The 16,613-nt window shown below is 40.3% G+C and overlaps 1 protein-coding gene across 2 annotated transcripts in view; it reads left to right on the top strand.

Moving 5' to 3' along the window:
• CCDC50 (coiled-coil domain containing 50) overlaps positions 1–16,613 on the top strand; it is an 84,791-nt gene that overhangs the window by 53,447 nt on the left and 14,731 nt on the right. The window contains exons 6-9 of one of the 2 annotated variants that reach the window (XM_061412919.1): positions 933–1,457; positions 9,576–9,691; positions 15,115–15,159; positions 15,245–15,349. In XM_061412919.1, the coding sequence (XP_061268903.1) occupies positions 933–1,457; positions 9,576–9,691; positions 15,115–15,159; positions 15,245–15,349 (791 nt within the window). The remainder of the gene's footprint in view (positions 1–932; positions 1,458–9,575; positions 9,692–15,114; positions 15,160–15,244; positions 15,350–16,613) is intronic. The other variant, XM_061412927.1, reaches the window with a different exon arrangement.

Raw genomic sequence — 16,613 nt, 5'->3', positions numbered from 1 at the left:
CCTTTGTTTTCATAGTTTTGCTGGTTCCTAAAAAAGACCTGACAACAAAGCACCATGTATGTGCTGTTTCTCTAGTTTCTGTTAAACTTAGGGACTTGTATATTTAGCACACGTTGTATTTCTATATACAGAATACAGTATCATAAAGTTTTCTGAAATATGTTTAGGAATTGGCTTCTTTTTATGTATTCCGTTATGACATCTATTTTTAATTATTTTCCTCTGCACAGCTTCAAGTAAGATTTGAAACAGAGTCATCCAAAGATAACAGGGTCATTTACTCACATAAAATTCTCCTTTGCTCCCTCTTCTTCCACACTGAACTGTAATTTTTCTGGGAATGTTTGCTTTGGCCACCTAAGGGGAGAGTGTGGAGGAGTACAAAATCTGTGGATCATCTGTCTGGACCAAGTAGAAACTAGCAATATTCTGATCTAAATTTATTGTTATTTCCAATAAGAATATTTGAAAGTCTGTGACTGGAATCACAAAGTATAGTTCTTTTTCTATTTTTATAAGATTCCCTCATCTCTTACTTACCACCCTCCCCCACCATATACTAGTTCCAAATTGATTTTATAAATAGAAAAGAACACTTAATGACTGGAATTTTTGTTATTGGCAAATATTAAACTACTGTGTTAATCCTTCCCTAATCATGATCAAACTCTTCTTTCAGATTTAACTTATTTCATTTAATTTCATTATAGTTTTATTACCTTTTTGGCTGTGTACCTAGAATCCTTCATGTATGCACAGACCATTCTGGCAAATACTCATCCATTCGTTTCAGTTTGTTAAGCTGAAAAAATGGTCTTCTTCCCTTTAAAATATATTAAGCTTGAGGCCTGTCTCCATCCTGTAGTGAGTTCATACTGAATCATTAAGCTAACCTGCATTTCTGTTTTTCACGTTCCTCCACCTCCGCTCAGACCAGCCACGGTCAAGGAGGGCAAGGGAGGTGGGTTCAGGAAGCTCAAGGCCTTGTAGACTCCAACATGAGGAAAAGACTGTGAAGCACAGGAGGGAGAGACCCAGACATCCACAGGAGAACTTGGGAGAACCGGAAGAGCATTGTGCATCAGAGAAACCTCCGTCATCTTCTAGCTCGGGTCAAGTGAGGGACGATCCCCAAGGTAACACTGAGCCTGAAAGAAAACGCTGTGGCCACGAGAGGCTCCGGAGACCTCCCCTCCCCAAGATCAGCGGTGAGGTGCTTCTGAGCACCGAATCGGATGACTGGGAGGCTCACTCTAGCCATCGAACTCGGAAGTGGGAAAAACAGTTCAGACAGCAAGACCAGCTCTCTCCCAAAACCTCACGGAAAGCGGGGCTTCCCTGCAAGGAAGCCATTTATAGGTGGGACCATGGGCAAGGTGAGCACAGAGAGAGGAATCGCAGGCCCCGGACTCCTCCCTTCTCAGAGAGTGAGGAGCAGCTCCCACTCCGTGACACAGGTAATGAAGGCCGGCCTGGTCGGAAGTGCTGCTACTGTGTATATACATACAAACAAATGTATCTGTTAAGCACTGTAGACATGTCCTTTCTCTCTGGTTTATGCTTATGGCTTTGAAATAAATCCTGGACCAGGTATTATAAAAGGTATTTACTTAATCTCAAATCTCAAGAAGGAGAATATCTGTACCTTTTCCCTTCTGCTTTCTAAGAGAATACACACTCCTTGCAAGGTTCTTCCAGCCCCACAGTTGCAGTGGAGGTACTCGTCCCAGGTACAGTTTTTAATCTGCCAAGACCTTACATCAGAGGTTCTGATACTAAAGCAGTGCTACTGAGTTTCTGATTTTGATTCCGTGAACCCAGAAGGTCTAATGACACCACCTTCATAATATTTGCCTCCAAAGAAGACCTTCAGGGCTGGAAGTACTGGATTTTCTTCACCTCATCTTTCTCAGTTGTGAAGTGAGAGATGAGACAGGTGGTCTCTTAAGATAGTGTTTTCAAATGGTGAGCCTCTAGTTTGTTTTCATCAGAATCAGCTGGGCTATTTCCTAAAAATGCAGATTTCTGGATCTTACATGTGTTATCAATCCCTGGAGTGCAGCCTGGCAACTCGGGCTTGTTTTACCAGGAGGTGATTCTTATGTTCTTAAAGTTTGAAAACAGTTGTTTTGAGTTCCTTCCTGTGCTTTAACCAGCTTCAGCTCTACAGTTGGTGCTCTGAAGCACCAGTGTCAGGTAAGTTCTTGGTACTTACTTAGAAATGAGGTGAATGAGCCTCCCATTTCTGGCATCCCTGAGGCCCTACTCTGAAGTCCGTCAGTGACACGATAATGTTCTCTCCATGCTTTTCTGGAAACTGCCACTGTGATGTTTTTCCATATGGCTGTACCACTACGAGTTGTAGCACTGGCTGTCTGATGTTTCAATTAGACTGTACTCATCTCCCTAGTTTTCTTTTGCTCTTATGGAATGTTTACAGAGACTCGGGTTATTGGGGGGAAAATACGAAGGAGGCGACTCTTCTTACTTCCTTCCATTTACTGTTGCCCCGCCAACCTCTGCTTCTGGTTTGGAGAGTGGTTTCTAGGTTGCAGGTTCATGTTGATTCTTTTGGTTCCCCCTATCATTTTATCTCTTCCTGCATGTTAGTCCTTTAAGTTTTTAAAGGACTTGGTGATAAAGAAAATGAAAATCCAGTTCAGCAAGTATCTATATGCCGCAAATCTTGCCTCAGGCTTTATGTTTAGGGGTATGTTTATGGATCTGAGCCTCAAACAGTTCATGAGTCAAGCCGCAAAGGTGGATATGTAAACAAGCAATTGCAAATTCGATATACTGTGAACAAAGAGCTCTGGGGCAATAGAGGAGGAAGTGATAAAATCTACCTGGAGTATGTTTTGTAAGTTACTTTATATCAGATTTAGAAAGACGTAGGAGTCCAAAAAGTCTCAGGGAGGAAGGCTGATTTCATCGACCTCTGTGTTTCTGAGTTTGTGCCTCCAACCCGCTAAGTGTGCTCTGAGGGCTGGTTAACCTCTATGGCTTTTTTAGTATGCTCAAGGGTATTTTAAACAGACTCAGAAAGGGTGGAAATAATATGAAAGAAACTCAGTGACTCACAAACCCTACTACTGGAGTTGTAGGCAAACGTTTTGTTCCTTTTATTTTAATAGCATAAGAGTTTTAAAAACAGTGTGACTAGGCAGTTACTAAAATGGCAACAACATAGCTGCTAGCATCTGTCATCTCATTTTCAGCTTACTTTGCAGATTTCACCTACAAAGACTTTGTTGGCATTTGATTTTGTGATCCACCCACCACCCTAGAATAGGTCAGAAGATTACATTAAAGTATAATTATGTACTGGTGTCTATTCTTGCTGTTGTAAAAGTTCTTAAAGTTGTTAGCATAGGCCAAAGTTTTGTTTAACCTAAAAATGAGAGAGCTAGTTCTAAGAGCACTGGTTTGTGGTACGATCCATTGAAAAAGGAACACAGAATAAAACTGCTAAATTAAATATATGATTGGCTAATTTTCTAAAGAGCAGTAAATCCATATTACCTTTGAGGGTAACATCACTATTGGGCTATTAGATTGAAACAGCTTATTAATTTTCTGCAGTTTAACTTCCAGCCTCTCAGAGCCATTAAACACCATTCTATGATATTTCCCAAGGCTGGCTTTTTACAAAATATGCGTGAATGGTATCAGGATCCATGTGTCACCATATTAGCTTATTCCATAGTTTGAGATAAGTTTATCTTGAATACCAGTACTTTTAGCAGTTTTATTTTATCAAAATTTCTTTAAAGGTAAGCTTTGTTTGTTTATTGAGGGAGGTTCTTGTTTTCTCACACTGGAGAATGTTGAACAGAAAAAGATAAGCAAGAATTTGATTAAAAAGTGATTGTGGAACTGTTGAAAATATGGCTTACCTGGTTTTTTGAAATCTGGTTTCCAGATTATGTTTAGGTTACCAAAATGAAGACCGCCATTTTCTTAATTTCTTTGAATTAACTATATTTAATAACATTTTGAAGCATCTCTATTTTCCGTAATGACAGGCTTACAGTGTACTATCTGGAACTCCTTCTTAGGTACTTAGAAAAGCTCTTTTCACCTTTGGTATGAAATATGCTGCAGTTAGTCAGCAGCCTTGTCAGTCTAGAAATCTAGTATTCCAGGCTGTAGAAATTTTCTACTTAATGAAGTCCACAAGTTCCAAACAAAGAGTTCAAATAAACTCTTCTCTCTCCCTCTAAATATTTAACCTAGGGAGAAATTACCTCAAAATTTAACACTTTTTATTTTTATTGGGGTATAGTTGACGTATAACATATAAGTTTCAAGTGTATATTTGTATTTATTGCAAAACAATCACCAGAATAAGTCTAGTTAACATCATCCCCATACTTAATTACAATTTTTTTCTTGTGATAAGAACTTTAAAGATGTATTCTCTTAGCAACCTTTAGCTGTACAGTATAATACAGTCTCCATACTGTACATTATATCCCCATGACTTATTTATTTTATAACCGGAAGTTTGTATTTTATGACTTTCTGTACCCATTTTGCCCATCCTCCAATCCCTCCTCTGACAATCACACATCTGTTCTCTGTATCTTTGGGCTCAGGATTTTTTGTTTTGTTGTTTTGTTTTAGATTCCACATATAAGTGAAATTATATATTATTTACCTTTCTCTTTATAGTCCAGCTCTCATCCATACATGACTACTGGAAAAACCAAAGCTTTGACCACACGCACCTTTGTTGGCAAAGTGATGTCTCTGCTTTTTCATATGCTGTCTAAGTTGGTCATAACTTTTCTTCCAAGGACCAAGCGTCTTTTAATTTCATGGCTGAAGTCACCAACTGCAGTGATTTTGGAGCCCCAAGAAAAGAAAGTCTGTCACTGTTCCCATTGTTTCTCCATCTATTTGCCATGAAGGGATGGGACCAGAGGCCATGATCTTAATTTGATCAGATGTTGAGTTTTAAGCCAACATTTTCACTCTCCTTTTTCACTTTAATCGAGAGACTCTCTATTTCATCTTCACTTTCTGCCATAAGGGTGGTGTCATCTGTATATCTGAGGTTATTGATATTTCTCGTGGCAATCTTGATTCCAACTTGTGCTTACCTAGTCCAGCATTTCTCATGATGTATTCTGCACATAAGTTAAATACAGCCTTGATGTATTTGGAACCAGTCTGTTTTTCCAAGAGAGTTGGACTATAAAGAAAGCTGAGGGCCAAAGAATTGATGCTTTTGAACTGTGGTGTCGGAGAAGATTCTTGAGAGTCTCTTGTACTGCAAGGAGATCCAACCAGTCCATCCTAAAGGAAATCAGTCCTGAATATTGGAAGGATTGATGCTAAAGCTGAAACTCCAATACTTTGGTCACCTGATGCAAAGAACTGACTCATTTGAAAAGACCCTGATGCTGGGAAATATTGAAGGTGGGAGGAGAAGGGGATGACAGAGGATGAGATGGTTGGATGGCATCATCGTTTTGATGGACATGAGTTTGAGTAAGCTCCAGGAGTTGGTGATGGACAGGGAAGCATAGTGCAGTCCATGGGGTTGCAAAGAGTCAGACATGACTGAGCGACTGAACTGAACCTTTCTCTTTCTTACCTTACCTACCAAGATGCCTTCAGGGTCCATTCCTGTTTTTGTAAATGGCAAGATTTAATTTTTTTTAATGACTGAATAATATTCCTCTGTGTGTGTATGTGTGTGTATAAATCTCACATTTTCTTTATCCATTTATCCATCAATGGGCACTTAGGTTGTTTCATGTCTTGGCTATTGTAAATAATAATACAGTGAACACAGGGTGTACATATCTTTGAGTTTGCATTTTCATTTCCTTCAGATAAATTCCAAAAATAGAATTACTGGATTGTATGGTGGTTCTAATTTTTTTAAAAAAAAATTTTTGAGAGACTTTTATACTGTTTTTCATAGTGGCTACACCAACTTACATTCTCACCAAGAGTGCACAAGGGTTTTCTTTTCTTCACATCCTTGCCAGCACTTGTTGCCTCTTGTCTTTTTGATAATAGTTATTCTAAAAGTGTGCCCTATGATACCTCATTGTGGCTTTGATTTGCATTTCCCTGATGATCAGTGATGTTCAGCACCTTTTCGTACCTGCTGGCCATCTGTATGTCTCCTTTGAAAAAATGTCTGTTCAGAGCCTCTGCCTATTTTTTAATCAGATTGTGTTTCTGCTATTGAGTTGTATGAGTTATTTATACATTTTGGGTATTAACCCCTTGTCAAATATGTGATTAGTGAATATTTTCTCCCATTCTTTTTTTCTCCCATGCCTTTTTGTTTTGTTGAGCTTCCTTTGCTATGAAGAAGTTTTTTAGTTGGATGTAGTCCCACCTGCTCTTTTTACTTTTGTTTCATTTGATTTTGGTGTTGAATCCAAAAAATCATCTCTAAGATAACGTCAAGAAGCTTACTGCCTGTGTTTTCATCTAGGAGTTTTATTGTTTTGGGTCTTATGTTCAAGTATTTAATCCATTTTGAGTTAATTTTTGTGTATGGTGTAGGTAGATGGTCAAGTTTCATTCTTTTGAATATGGCTGTCCAGGTTCTGTAGCGGTATTTACTGAAGAGACTGTCCTTTCTCCATTGTGTATTCTTGTCTTCTTTGCCATAAATTAATTGACCATATATGCATCTAGGTTCTCTGTTTTGCTCCGTTGATCTGTGTGTCATTCTCTCTCTCTCTCTCTTTTTTTTTTTTTTTTTATTTTTGGCTGCACAACTTGCAGAATCTTAGTTCCCCAAGCAGGGATTGAACCCACACTCTCAGCAGTGAAAGCTCGGTGTTCTAACTACTGGACCCCCACAGAATTCCCATGTGTCATTCTCTTTATAGCTGCCAGGAAGTCATAAACTTAACACCCTTTCAAATCAATTAAAACTGTTCATTTTACCATTGCATTTGAATGCCTTCCAAACATCCTTGAGTGATAGTAAAGCAAAATATTTTCTTAGTTAATTGTATGGTATAGAGTAGGTGGCACAGCCATAGAGAAAGTTTAGTTCTCGAAATCTGAGTGCATTTCCACTGTATTTCTTCACTAGATGGATTACTTGAAGGAACAGGGTGTGCTCTCCCCTGTTGTCCTCATCTAAGCTTTGGACTGCTCGTGGAAGTGTCATTTCCCTGTAGATGGGCATGAAGTGAAATTGTTAGTCACTCAGTAGTATCCGACTCTTTGCGACCTCATAGATTGTGGCCCACCAGGCTCCTCTGTCTGTGGAATTCCCCAGGCAAGAATACTGGAGTGGATTGCCATTCTTTTTTCCAGGGGATCTTCCCTACCCAGGGATCGAACCTAAGTCTCCTGAGTTGCAGGCAGATTCTTTACCGTCTGAGACACCAGGGGGCTCTGTAGATGGGCATATGGTACAGAAATCCATCTTGTCCATTGATTTTTCCCAATGCTTATCTAGTTCTATTTATTTTTCCCTAAAATCTTCCCTTTTAGTTACAACCAAGCTAATCATAACTCAAGGAGGTTTATCTACTCTTGGGAGTGAGTATGCCACTGTTTCCTGATTGTCCCCAACAACTTGGAAATCTGCATTAAAACTAGCCCAGCCAGCATAAGATCTGGAAGCTCTAAAGATGATGTGAAGTTGAGTAGTTTCCATATTTTGTGTTAGCTGGTGCTAATCAAGCCTAACCTAAGAAACCCAGGTTCACTAGTCTTCACTTGTGGTAAGGCAGATGAGCCTGTGGCTTTTGGTTTTACCACAGTGCTGGATTTAAAGCTCTATAAGAGGCTGCACCAGATAAGTAAACTCTTCATTTGCCCAGAATTTAGTTGTATTTTTTTCCTTTACATTTTCCTCTTTTATTTAAAGCAAGTGAATCATAAAGTAAGGCATTTTGATAAAAATTATGTTCATGTGCAGTTAATTTGATGGACATAATACACTAGTAGTTCCAGAGGTGATACAACCAGTGCATCCTAAAGGAGACCAGTCTGGGTGTTCATTGGAAGGACTGATGCTGAAGCTGAAACTCCAATACTTTGGTCACCTCATGCGAGGAGTTGACTCATTGGAAAAGACCCTGATGCTGGGAGGGATTGGGGGCAGGAGAAGAAAGTGATGACAGAGGATGAGATGGCTGGATGGCATCACCAACTTGATGCACATGAGTTTGGGTGAACTCTGGGAGTTGTTGATGGACAGGGAGGCCAGGCTTGCTGCAGTTCATAGGGTCACAAAGAGTCGGACACGACTGAGCGACTGAACTGAACTGAACAAAAGCCAGATCTCACCCACACTACATGTATTAGAATCTCAGGGGTTTGGGTTAAAAATGTTCACGTGTATTTAAAGTATTCCAAGTGATTCTGATGTATAGACATGATTGAGAACCACTAATATAAAGAAATAGACAACTAGGAGTAAATTACTTTTCCTCCCTTCAGTGACACAGTTACTGAAAGTCACTGTTCCAGATGGTTAATCTTGTTCACTGCATAAAACATTTTTATTATTTTTGAAAATAATATATTGTTGAATACATTGTTGAAAAATTGTAATTTATAAAGGATAACAAGAGGGCAATACACACAATTTTGGAATAACCATTAGCATTCACCACCTAAGAGTTATAAAAGGAATATATGCTGCCCTAGTGGCTCAGATGGTAAAGAATCTGCCTGCAATGATTCTTTATGATTCTTTCATGTAGGAAACTTGGATTTGATCTCTGGGTCAGGGAAGACACCCTGGAGAAGGGAATGGCAACCTACTTACCAGTACTCTTGACTGGAGAATCTCCTAGACAGAGGAGCCTGTTGGGCTACAGTCCATGGGGTCACAAAGAGTTGGACATGACCGAGTGACTAACACACATAACATTTCAAAGTAAAAAGTCAAAGATCCCTACTAGTCTCCATGTTCCTTTCTCCTCAGAGCAAATAAAACTCTCAGGGTCATGTGCTGTCTGACATTTCACTTAAGTTATATCCTCCTTAAAATTTAAGAACATTAAACTGATCAGAGCGCTGAGAGAGATCTAAAGCAAGTGAATTTGGAGACCATCAGAGCAAAACCCAGGGCACGGCCACTGGTTGGTTAGTAGGCACTGCCACAGAACTCCCAGGCGATGCTGTTTCTCTTCCCTCTGAAGTAAGGTGTGCAAGGCTGAGGCAGAAAAATGCAAAGCCTCTCAGCTCTTCCAGCCTTGACAACTTAGTCTCTTCAGAATTCCAACTAACTTTCTTTTCTCTAAATTCTTTTTATTTCAGGGACTTAATCTTTTTTCACTTCCTGTTTTACAAAACCTTCACTTACAGTTCTTTGTATGGTTTACTTCTGTTGGAGAAACTGAGAGGCAGTTTTTACCCGGCAGGTTTGGGCGGGTAACTGTGTTTAAATGTGTGGATTACCTGTATCTCCTCTCCCATGCCTAGGGGAAACAGTCATTTCCATCACACCCTACACTGAATTTTAGAGTCGATGCAGTATTGTCACAGTTAGATACTGAAGACAAACTTCCTTTTCTTAAATGTTGCAACTTCTCATGAAATTACCCAATAGCCTTATTGCACTGACTTTTTTCTAGGAATGAAGCCCAGAGTGATGAAAGAAGCAGTTTCTACGCCATCACGAGTGACCCACAGAGATCAGGAATGGTATGATGCTGAAATTGCCAGAAAACTTCAAGAAGAAGAAATTTTGGTGAGCAGAATTTAACACAAGATTTTAGGTGAATCAGGTTTTTTTGTGAATTAAATCAACCTTGGCATTTACATAATAGGTGTTTTAGTCCTTTCTGTTGAGAAACTGATACCTTTTTTTATGGATGCAAAAAGCAAAACAACAGGAATAAAGTGTCCAGTTTAATTCATTGAGTAAGCAGTCAGTTCAGTTCAGTCCATTTGCTCAGTCGTGTCTGACTTTTTGTGACCCCGTAGACTGCAGCACGCCAGGCCTCCCTGTCTATCACCAATTCCCAGAGCTTACTCAAACTCATGTCAATTGAGTTGGTGATGCCATCCAACAGTGTTGTCCTCTGTTGTCCTCAGGGTCGTTTCAAATGAGTCAGTTCTTCAATCAGGTGGCCAAAGTATTGGAGTTTCAGCTTCAACATCAGTCCTTCCAATGAATATTCAGGACTGATTTCCTTTAGGATGGACTGGTTGGATCTCCTTGCAGTCCAAGGAACTCTCAAGAGTCTTCTCCAACACCACAGTTCAAAACCATCAGTTCTTCAGTGCTCAGCTTTCTTTATAACCCAAATTTCACATCCATATATGACTACTGGAAAGACCATAGCTTTGACTAGACGGACCTTTGCTGGCAAAGGGATGTCTCTGCTTTATAATATGCTGTCTAGGTTGGTCATAACTTTCCTTGCAATGAGTAAGCATCTTTTAATTTCATGGCTGCAGTTGCCATCTGCAGTGATTTTGGAGACCAAAATGATAAAGTCTGACACTGTTTCCACTGTTTCCCCATCTATTTGCCATGAAGTGATGGGACCGGATGTCATGATCTTAGTGTTCTGAAAGTTGAGCTTTAAGCCAACTTTTTCATTCTCCTCTTTCACTTTCATCAAGAGGCTTTTTACAGTTCCTCTTCACTTCCTGCCATAAGGGTGGTGTCATCTGCATATCTGAAGTTACTGCTATTTCTCCTAGCATTTTGATTCCAGCTTGTGCTTCCTCCAGCCCAGAATTTCTCATGATGTACTCTGCATATTAGTTAAATAAGCAGGGTGACAATATATAGCCTTGACGTACTCCTTTTCCTATTTGGAACCAGTCTGTTGTTCTATGTCCAGTTCTAACTGTTGTGGCCTGACCTGCATAGGTTTCTCAAGAGGCAAGTCAGGTGGTCTAGTATTCCCATCTCTTTCACAGTTTTCCACAGTTTATTGTGATCCACACAGTCAAAGGCTTAGACATAGTCAATAAAGCAGAAATAGATGTTTTCCTAGAACTCTCTTCCTTTTTTGATGATCCAGAGGACGTTGGCAATTTGCTCTCTGGTTCCTCTGCCTTTTCTAAAACCAGCTTGAACATCTGGAAGTTCACGGTTCACATATTGCTGAAGCCTGGCTTGGAGAATTTTGAACATTACTAGTGTGTGAGATGAGTGCAATTGTGTGGTATTTTGAGCATTCTTTGGCATTGCCTTTCTTTGGGATTGGAATGAAAACAGACCTTTTCCAGTCCTGTGGCCACTGCTGAGGTTTCCAAATTTGCTGCATACTGAGTGTAGCACTTTCACAGCATCATCTTTCAGGATTTGAAATAGCTCACCTGGAATTCCATCACCTCCACTAGCTTTGTTTGTAGTGATGCTTTCTAAGGCCCACTTGACTTCACATTCCAGGATGTCTGGCTCTAGGTGAGTGATCACCCCGTCGTGATTAACTGGGTCATGATGATCTTTTTTTGTACAGTTCTTCTTTGTATTCTTGCCACCTCTTCTTAATATCTTCTTCTTTTAGTTCCCTACCATTTCTGTCCTTTATTGGGCCCATCTTTGCATGAAGTGTTCCCTTGGCATCTCTAATTTTCTTGAAGAGATCTCTAGTCTTTCCCATTCTATTGTTTTCCTCTATAACTTTACATTGATCACTGAGGAATGCTTTCTTATCTTTCCTTGCTATTCTTTGGAACTCTGCATTCAAATGGGTATATCTTTCCTTTTCTCCTTTGCTTTTCACTTCCCTTCTTTTCACAGCTATTTGTAAGGCCTTCTCAGACAGCCATTTTGCTTTTTTGCATTTCTTTTTCTTGGGGATGGTCTTGATCCCTGTCTCCTGTACAGTGTCACGAACCTCCGTCCATAGTTTATCAGGCACTCTGTCTATCAGATCTTTCAGAGATGGCAGTGGCAACCCACTCCAGTACTCTTGCCTGGAAAATCCCATGGACAGATGAACGTGGTAGGCTGCAGTCCATGGGGTCGCTAAGAGTCGGATACGACTGAGCGACTTCACTTTCACTTTTCACTTTCATGCATTGGTAAAAGAAATGGCAACCCACGCTAGTGTTTATGCCTGGAGAATTTCAGGGATGGTGGAGCCTGGTGGGCTGCCCTCTATGGGGTCGCACAGAGTCGGACACGACTGAAGCAACTTAGCCGCAGCATCTATCAGATCTAGTCCCTTAAATCTATTTCTCACTTCCACTGTATAATCATAAGGGATTTGATTTAGGTCATAGCTGAATGGCCTAGTGGTTTTCCCCACTTTCTTCAATTTAATTCAGAATTTGGCAATAAGGAGTTCATGATCTGAGCCACATTCAGCTCCTGGTCTTGTTTTTGCTGAATGTATAGAGCTTCTCCTTCTTTGGCTGCAAAGAATATAATTAATCATCAGGGTCTTTTCAAATGAGTCAGCTCTTCGCATCAGGTGGCCAAAGTTTTGGAGTTTCAGCTTCAACATCAGTCCTTCCAATGAATATTCAGACTGATTTCCTTTCGGGTGGACTTGTTGGAACTCCTTGTAGTCCAAGGGACTCTCAAGAGTCTTCTCCAACATCACAGTTCAAAAGCATCAATTGTTTGGCGCTCAGCGTTCTTTATAGACCAACTCTTACATCCATACATGACCACAGGAAAAACCATAGCCTTGACTAGACGAACCTTTGTTGGCAAAGTAATGTCTCTGTTTTTTAATATGCTGTCTAGCTTGGTCATGTAATTAGAGATACCAAGGGAACATTTCATGCAAAGATGGGCTCAATAAAGGACAGAAATGGTATGGACCTAACAGAAGCAGAAGATATTAAGAGGAGATGGCAAGAATACAAAGAAGAACTGTACAAAAAAGATCTTCATGACCAAGATAATCACAGTGGTGTGATCACTCACCTAGAGCCAGACATCCTGGAATGTGAAGTCAAGTGGGCCTTAGAAAGCATCACTACAAACAAAGCTAGTGGAGGTTATGGAATTCCAGTTGAGCTATTTCAAATCGTGAAAGATGATGCTGTGAAAGTGCTACACTCATTATGCCAGCAAATTTGGAAACCTCAGCAGTGGCCACAGGACTGGAAAAGGTCCGTTTTCATTCCAGTCCCAAAGAAAGGCAATGCCAAAGAATGCTCAAAATACCACACAGTTGCACTCATCTCACACACTAGTAATGTTCAAAATTCTCCAAGCCAGGCTTCAGCAATACGTGAACCGTGAACTTCCAGATGTTCAAGCTGGTTTTAGAAAAGGCAGAGGAACCAGAGAGCAAATTGCCAACATCCTCTGGATCATCAAAAAAGGAAGAGAGTTCTAGGAAAACATCTATTTCTGCTTTATTGACTATGTCTAAGCCTTTGACTGTGTGGATCACAATAAACTGTGGAAAACTGTGAAAGAGATGGGAATACTAGACCACCTGACTTGCCTCTTGAGAAACCTATGCAGGTCAGGCCACAACAGAACTGGACATAGAACAACAGACTGGTTCCAAATAGGAAAAGGAGTACGTCAAGGCTGTATATTGTCCCCCTGTTTATTTAACTTATATGCAGAGTACATCATGAGAAACGGTTGGCTGGAAGAAGCACAAGCTGGAATCAAGATTGCCGGGAGAAATATCAATAACCTTAGGTATGCAGATGACACCACCCTTATGGCAGAAAGTGAAGAGGAACTGTAAAAAGCCTCTTGATGAAAGTGAAAGAGGAGAGTGAAAAAGTTGGCTTAAAGCTCAACATTCAGAAAATGAAGATCATCGCATCTGGTCCCATCACTTCATGGCAAATAGATGGGGAAACAGTGGAAACAGTGTCAGACTTTATCATTTTGGTCTCCAAAATCACTACAGATGGCGACTGCAGCCATGAAATTAAAAGACGCTTACTCCTTGGAAGAAAAGTTATGATCAACCTAGACAGCATACTGAAAAGCAGAGACATTACTTTGCCAACAAAGGTCCGTCTAGTCAAGGCTATGGTTTTTCCAGTAGTCATGTATGGATGTGAGAGTTGGACTGTGAAGAAAGCTGAGTGCCAAAGAATTGATGCTTTTGAAGTGTGGTGTTGGAGAAGACTCTTGAGAGTCCCTTGGACTGCAAGGAGATCCAACCAGTCTATTCTGAAGGAGATCAGCCCTGGGTGTTCTTTGGAAGGACTGTTGCTAAAGCTGAAACTCCAGTACTTTGGCCACCTCATGTGAACAGTTGACTCATTGGAAAAGACCCTGATACTGGGAGGGATTGGGGGCATGAGGAGAAGGGGAGGACAGAGGATGAGATGGCTGGATGGCATCACCGACTCGATGGACATGAGTTTGAGTGAACTCCAGGAGATGATGATGGACAGGGAGGCCTGGCGTGCTGCGATTCATGGGGTCACAAAGAGTCAGACACGACTGAGCAACTGAACTGAATTGAACTGCGGTTGGTCATAACTTTTCTTCCAACGAGTAAGCGTCTTTTAATTTCATGGCCGCATTTACCATCTGTAGTGATTTTGGAGCCCAAAAAAATTAAGTCTGCCACTGTTTGTACTGTTTCTCCATCTATTTGTCATGAAGTGATGGGACTGGATGCCATGGTTTGTTTTCTGAATGTTGAGCTCTAAGCCAACTTTTTCACTCTCCTCTTTATTATGCAGTGTATAATATGGTAAAAATAGACCCTGTTCTGGCTAATTAGTGCCAGGAGCAATATCAGTATCCTCAGATATGCAGATGAACTGACCTGAAAGACCTGTCCCACCAGATCGTCTGGAGCACAGAGTGCCTTACTCTACCCTGAGCTCCCTCAGGTTGTGTTGAAGGTCAGCAGCTGCCACAGTGCAGGGTTTAGTCTTTACAGGGGCAGATGGTGCATGCCCTATTTGTTCAGTCGTCTGCAACAATCTTGGCATGTTTCAGCTTGTAGTTGACTATATATATATATGTATAATGGAATACTGTTCAGCTATGAAAATGAGGAAATCCTTCTGTGCAACAGGCTCTGTGACTGAACTGAACTGGCTAATCAAAGTATACAAACTGATTGTCGTCTTCAGGGATGTTGATCACAATTAGTTTCAAATACCAGGGTTCTTTTTTTTTTGTTTTTTAATGTAAGATTTTTTTCTTTCCAATGGCCAACTAGATTCCAGTTAAATTATACTTTTTTTGTATTTTCTGTACCATAGGCTACCCAGGTGGACATGAGAGCAGCTCAGGTTGCTCAGGATGAGGTGCGTGCATGTTAATTTGTTTAGCCATTATCCTTTGGAAATATCCCAGTAATTTTCTACTTACAGCTTTGCAATTTTTGTTTAGGAAATTGCTAGACTTCTAATGGCTGAAGAAAAGAAAGCTTACAAGAAAGCCAGGGAGCGGGAGAAATCATCTTTGGACAAAAGAAAGCATGACCCTGAGTGGAAGGTAGAGTCTGTTTGTTTTTAAAGAGAAATACAGGTAAAACTATAATGGGGAGTCCTCTTCCAAGGTAAGCTCAAAGATATATTTAGGGCATATAAATTACCTGTCTCTCGTGTGAATCTGACTTATACACAATGGAGTATTACTCAGCAATTAAAAAGAATACATTTGAATCAGTTCTAATGAGGTGGATGAAACTGGAGCCTATTATACAGAGTGAAGTAAGCCAGAAGGAAAAACACCAATACAGTATACTAACGCATATATATGGAATTTAGAAAGATGGTAACAATAACCCAGTGAACGAGAAGCAAAAGAGACAGTGATGTATAGAACAGTCTTATGGACTCTGTGGGAGAGGGAGAGGGTGGGAAGATTTGGGAGAATGGCATTGAAACATGTAAAATATCATGTATGAAATGAGATGCCAGTCCACGTTCGATGCACAATACTGGACGCTTGGGGCTAGTGCACTGGGACGACCCAGAGGGATGGTATGGGGAGGGAGGAGGGAGGAGGGTTCAGGATGGGGAGCACATGTATACCTGTGGTGGATTCATTTTGATATTTGGCAAAACTAATACAATTATGTAAAGTTTAAAAATTAAATAAAATTAAAAAAAAAAAGTTGTTTCACCATGAAAAATCATATTGAATTCTTGAAAGTAACTATGTAAAGAAGTTACTTATGAGGCTGAAAAACTCATTTCCTTCATTTTAAGACCTACTGAGAGGTAGGTGCCTATGGCCACAAGCAGACATAGTTTTTTACTCTGCTTGCCTTCTAGGAAAATACAGTGTTTTCCACATGCTCTTAAATTTCCGCAGGGGCCTTTCCCTCTTCTTTGAACTTTTCTCCTTGCTTATATTGTCCTTCCTTCTTGATCCTATGCCAGCTTTCTCTCTTGCCTTTGGCATCACTTGATCCATGGCAGATGGACAGCCATTCTTATCACCAGCCATCATTGCTTATGAAACTATCTACTGTGAGCTTCAATTGTTACTTCTTCTCGTTAATCATAAATAGTAGAGGCAAAATAGTGACTGCTGTTCATTCTGACATAGTCTAATTATTGTATGTGGTGACTGCAAGTTTAGGTGAACAGATCTTACTCAGTAGTTTCTGTGTGCAAAGCACGATTCTGGCCTTACTGGGAGACACAAAGATAGATTTTCCTCAGAATAATGTATAATGTTGGGAAGAAGACAGACTATAGACAGCTAACAAATGTGAGGTCAAGCTGGCTGAAAAATGCATAATGGAAAA

The sequence above is a fragment of the Bos javanicus genome, chromosome 1 (genome assembly GCF_032452875.1).
Source record: "Bos javanicus breed banteng chromosome 1, ARS-OSU_banteng_1.0, whole genome shotgun sequence".
Lineage (NCBI taxonomy): Eukaryota > Metazoa > Chordata > Mammalia > Artiodactyla > Bovidae > Bos > Bos javanicus.
Note: the sequence above shows the minus strand (reverse complement) of the source record. Positions and strands in the feature narration are given on the sequence as shown.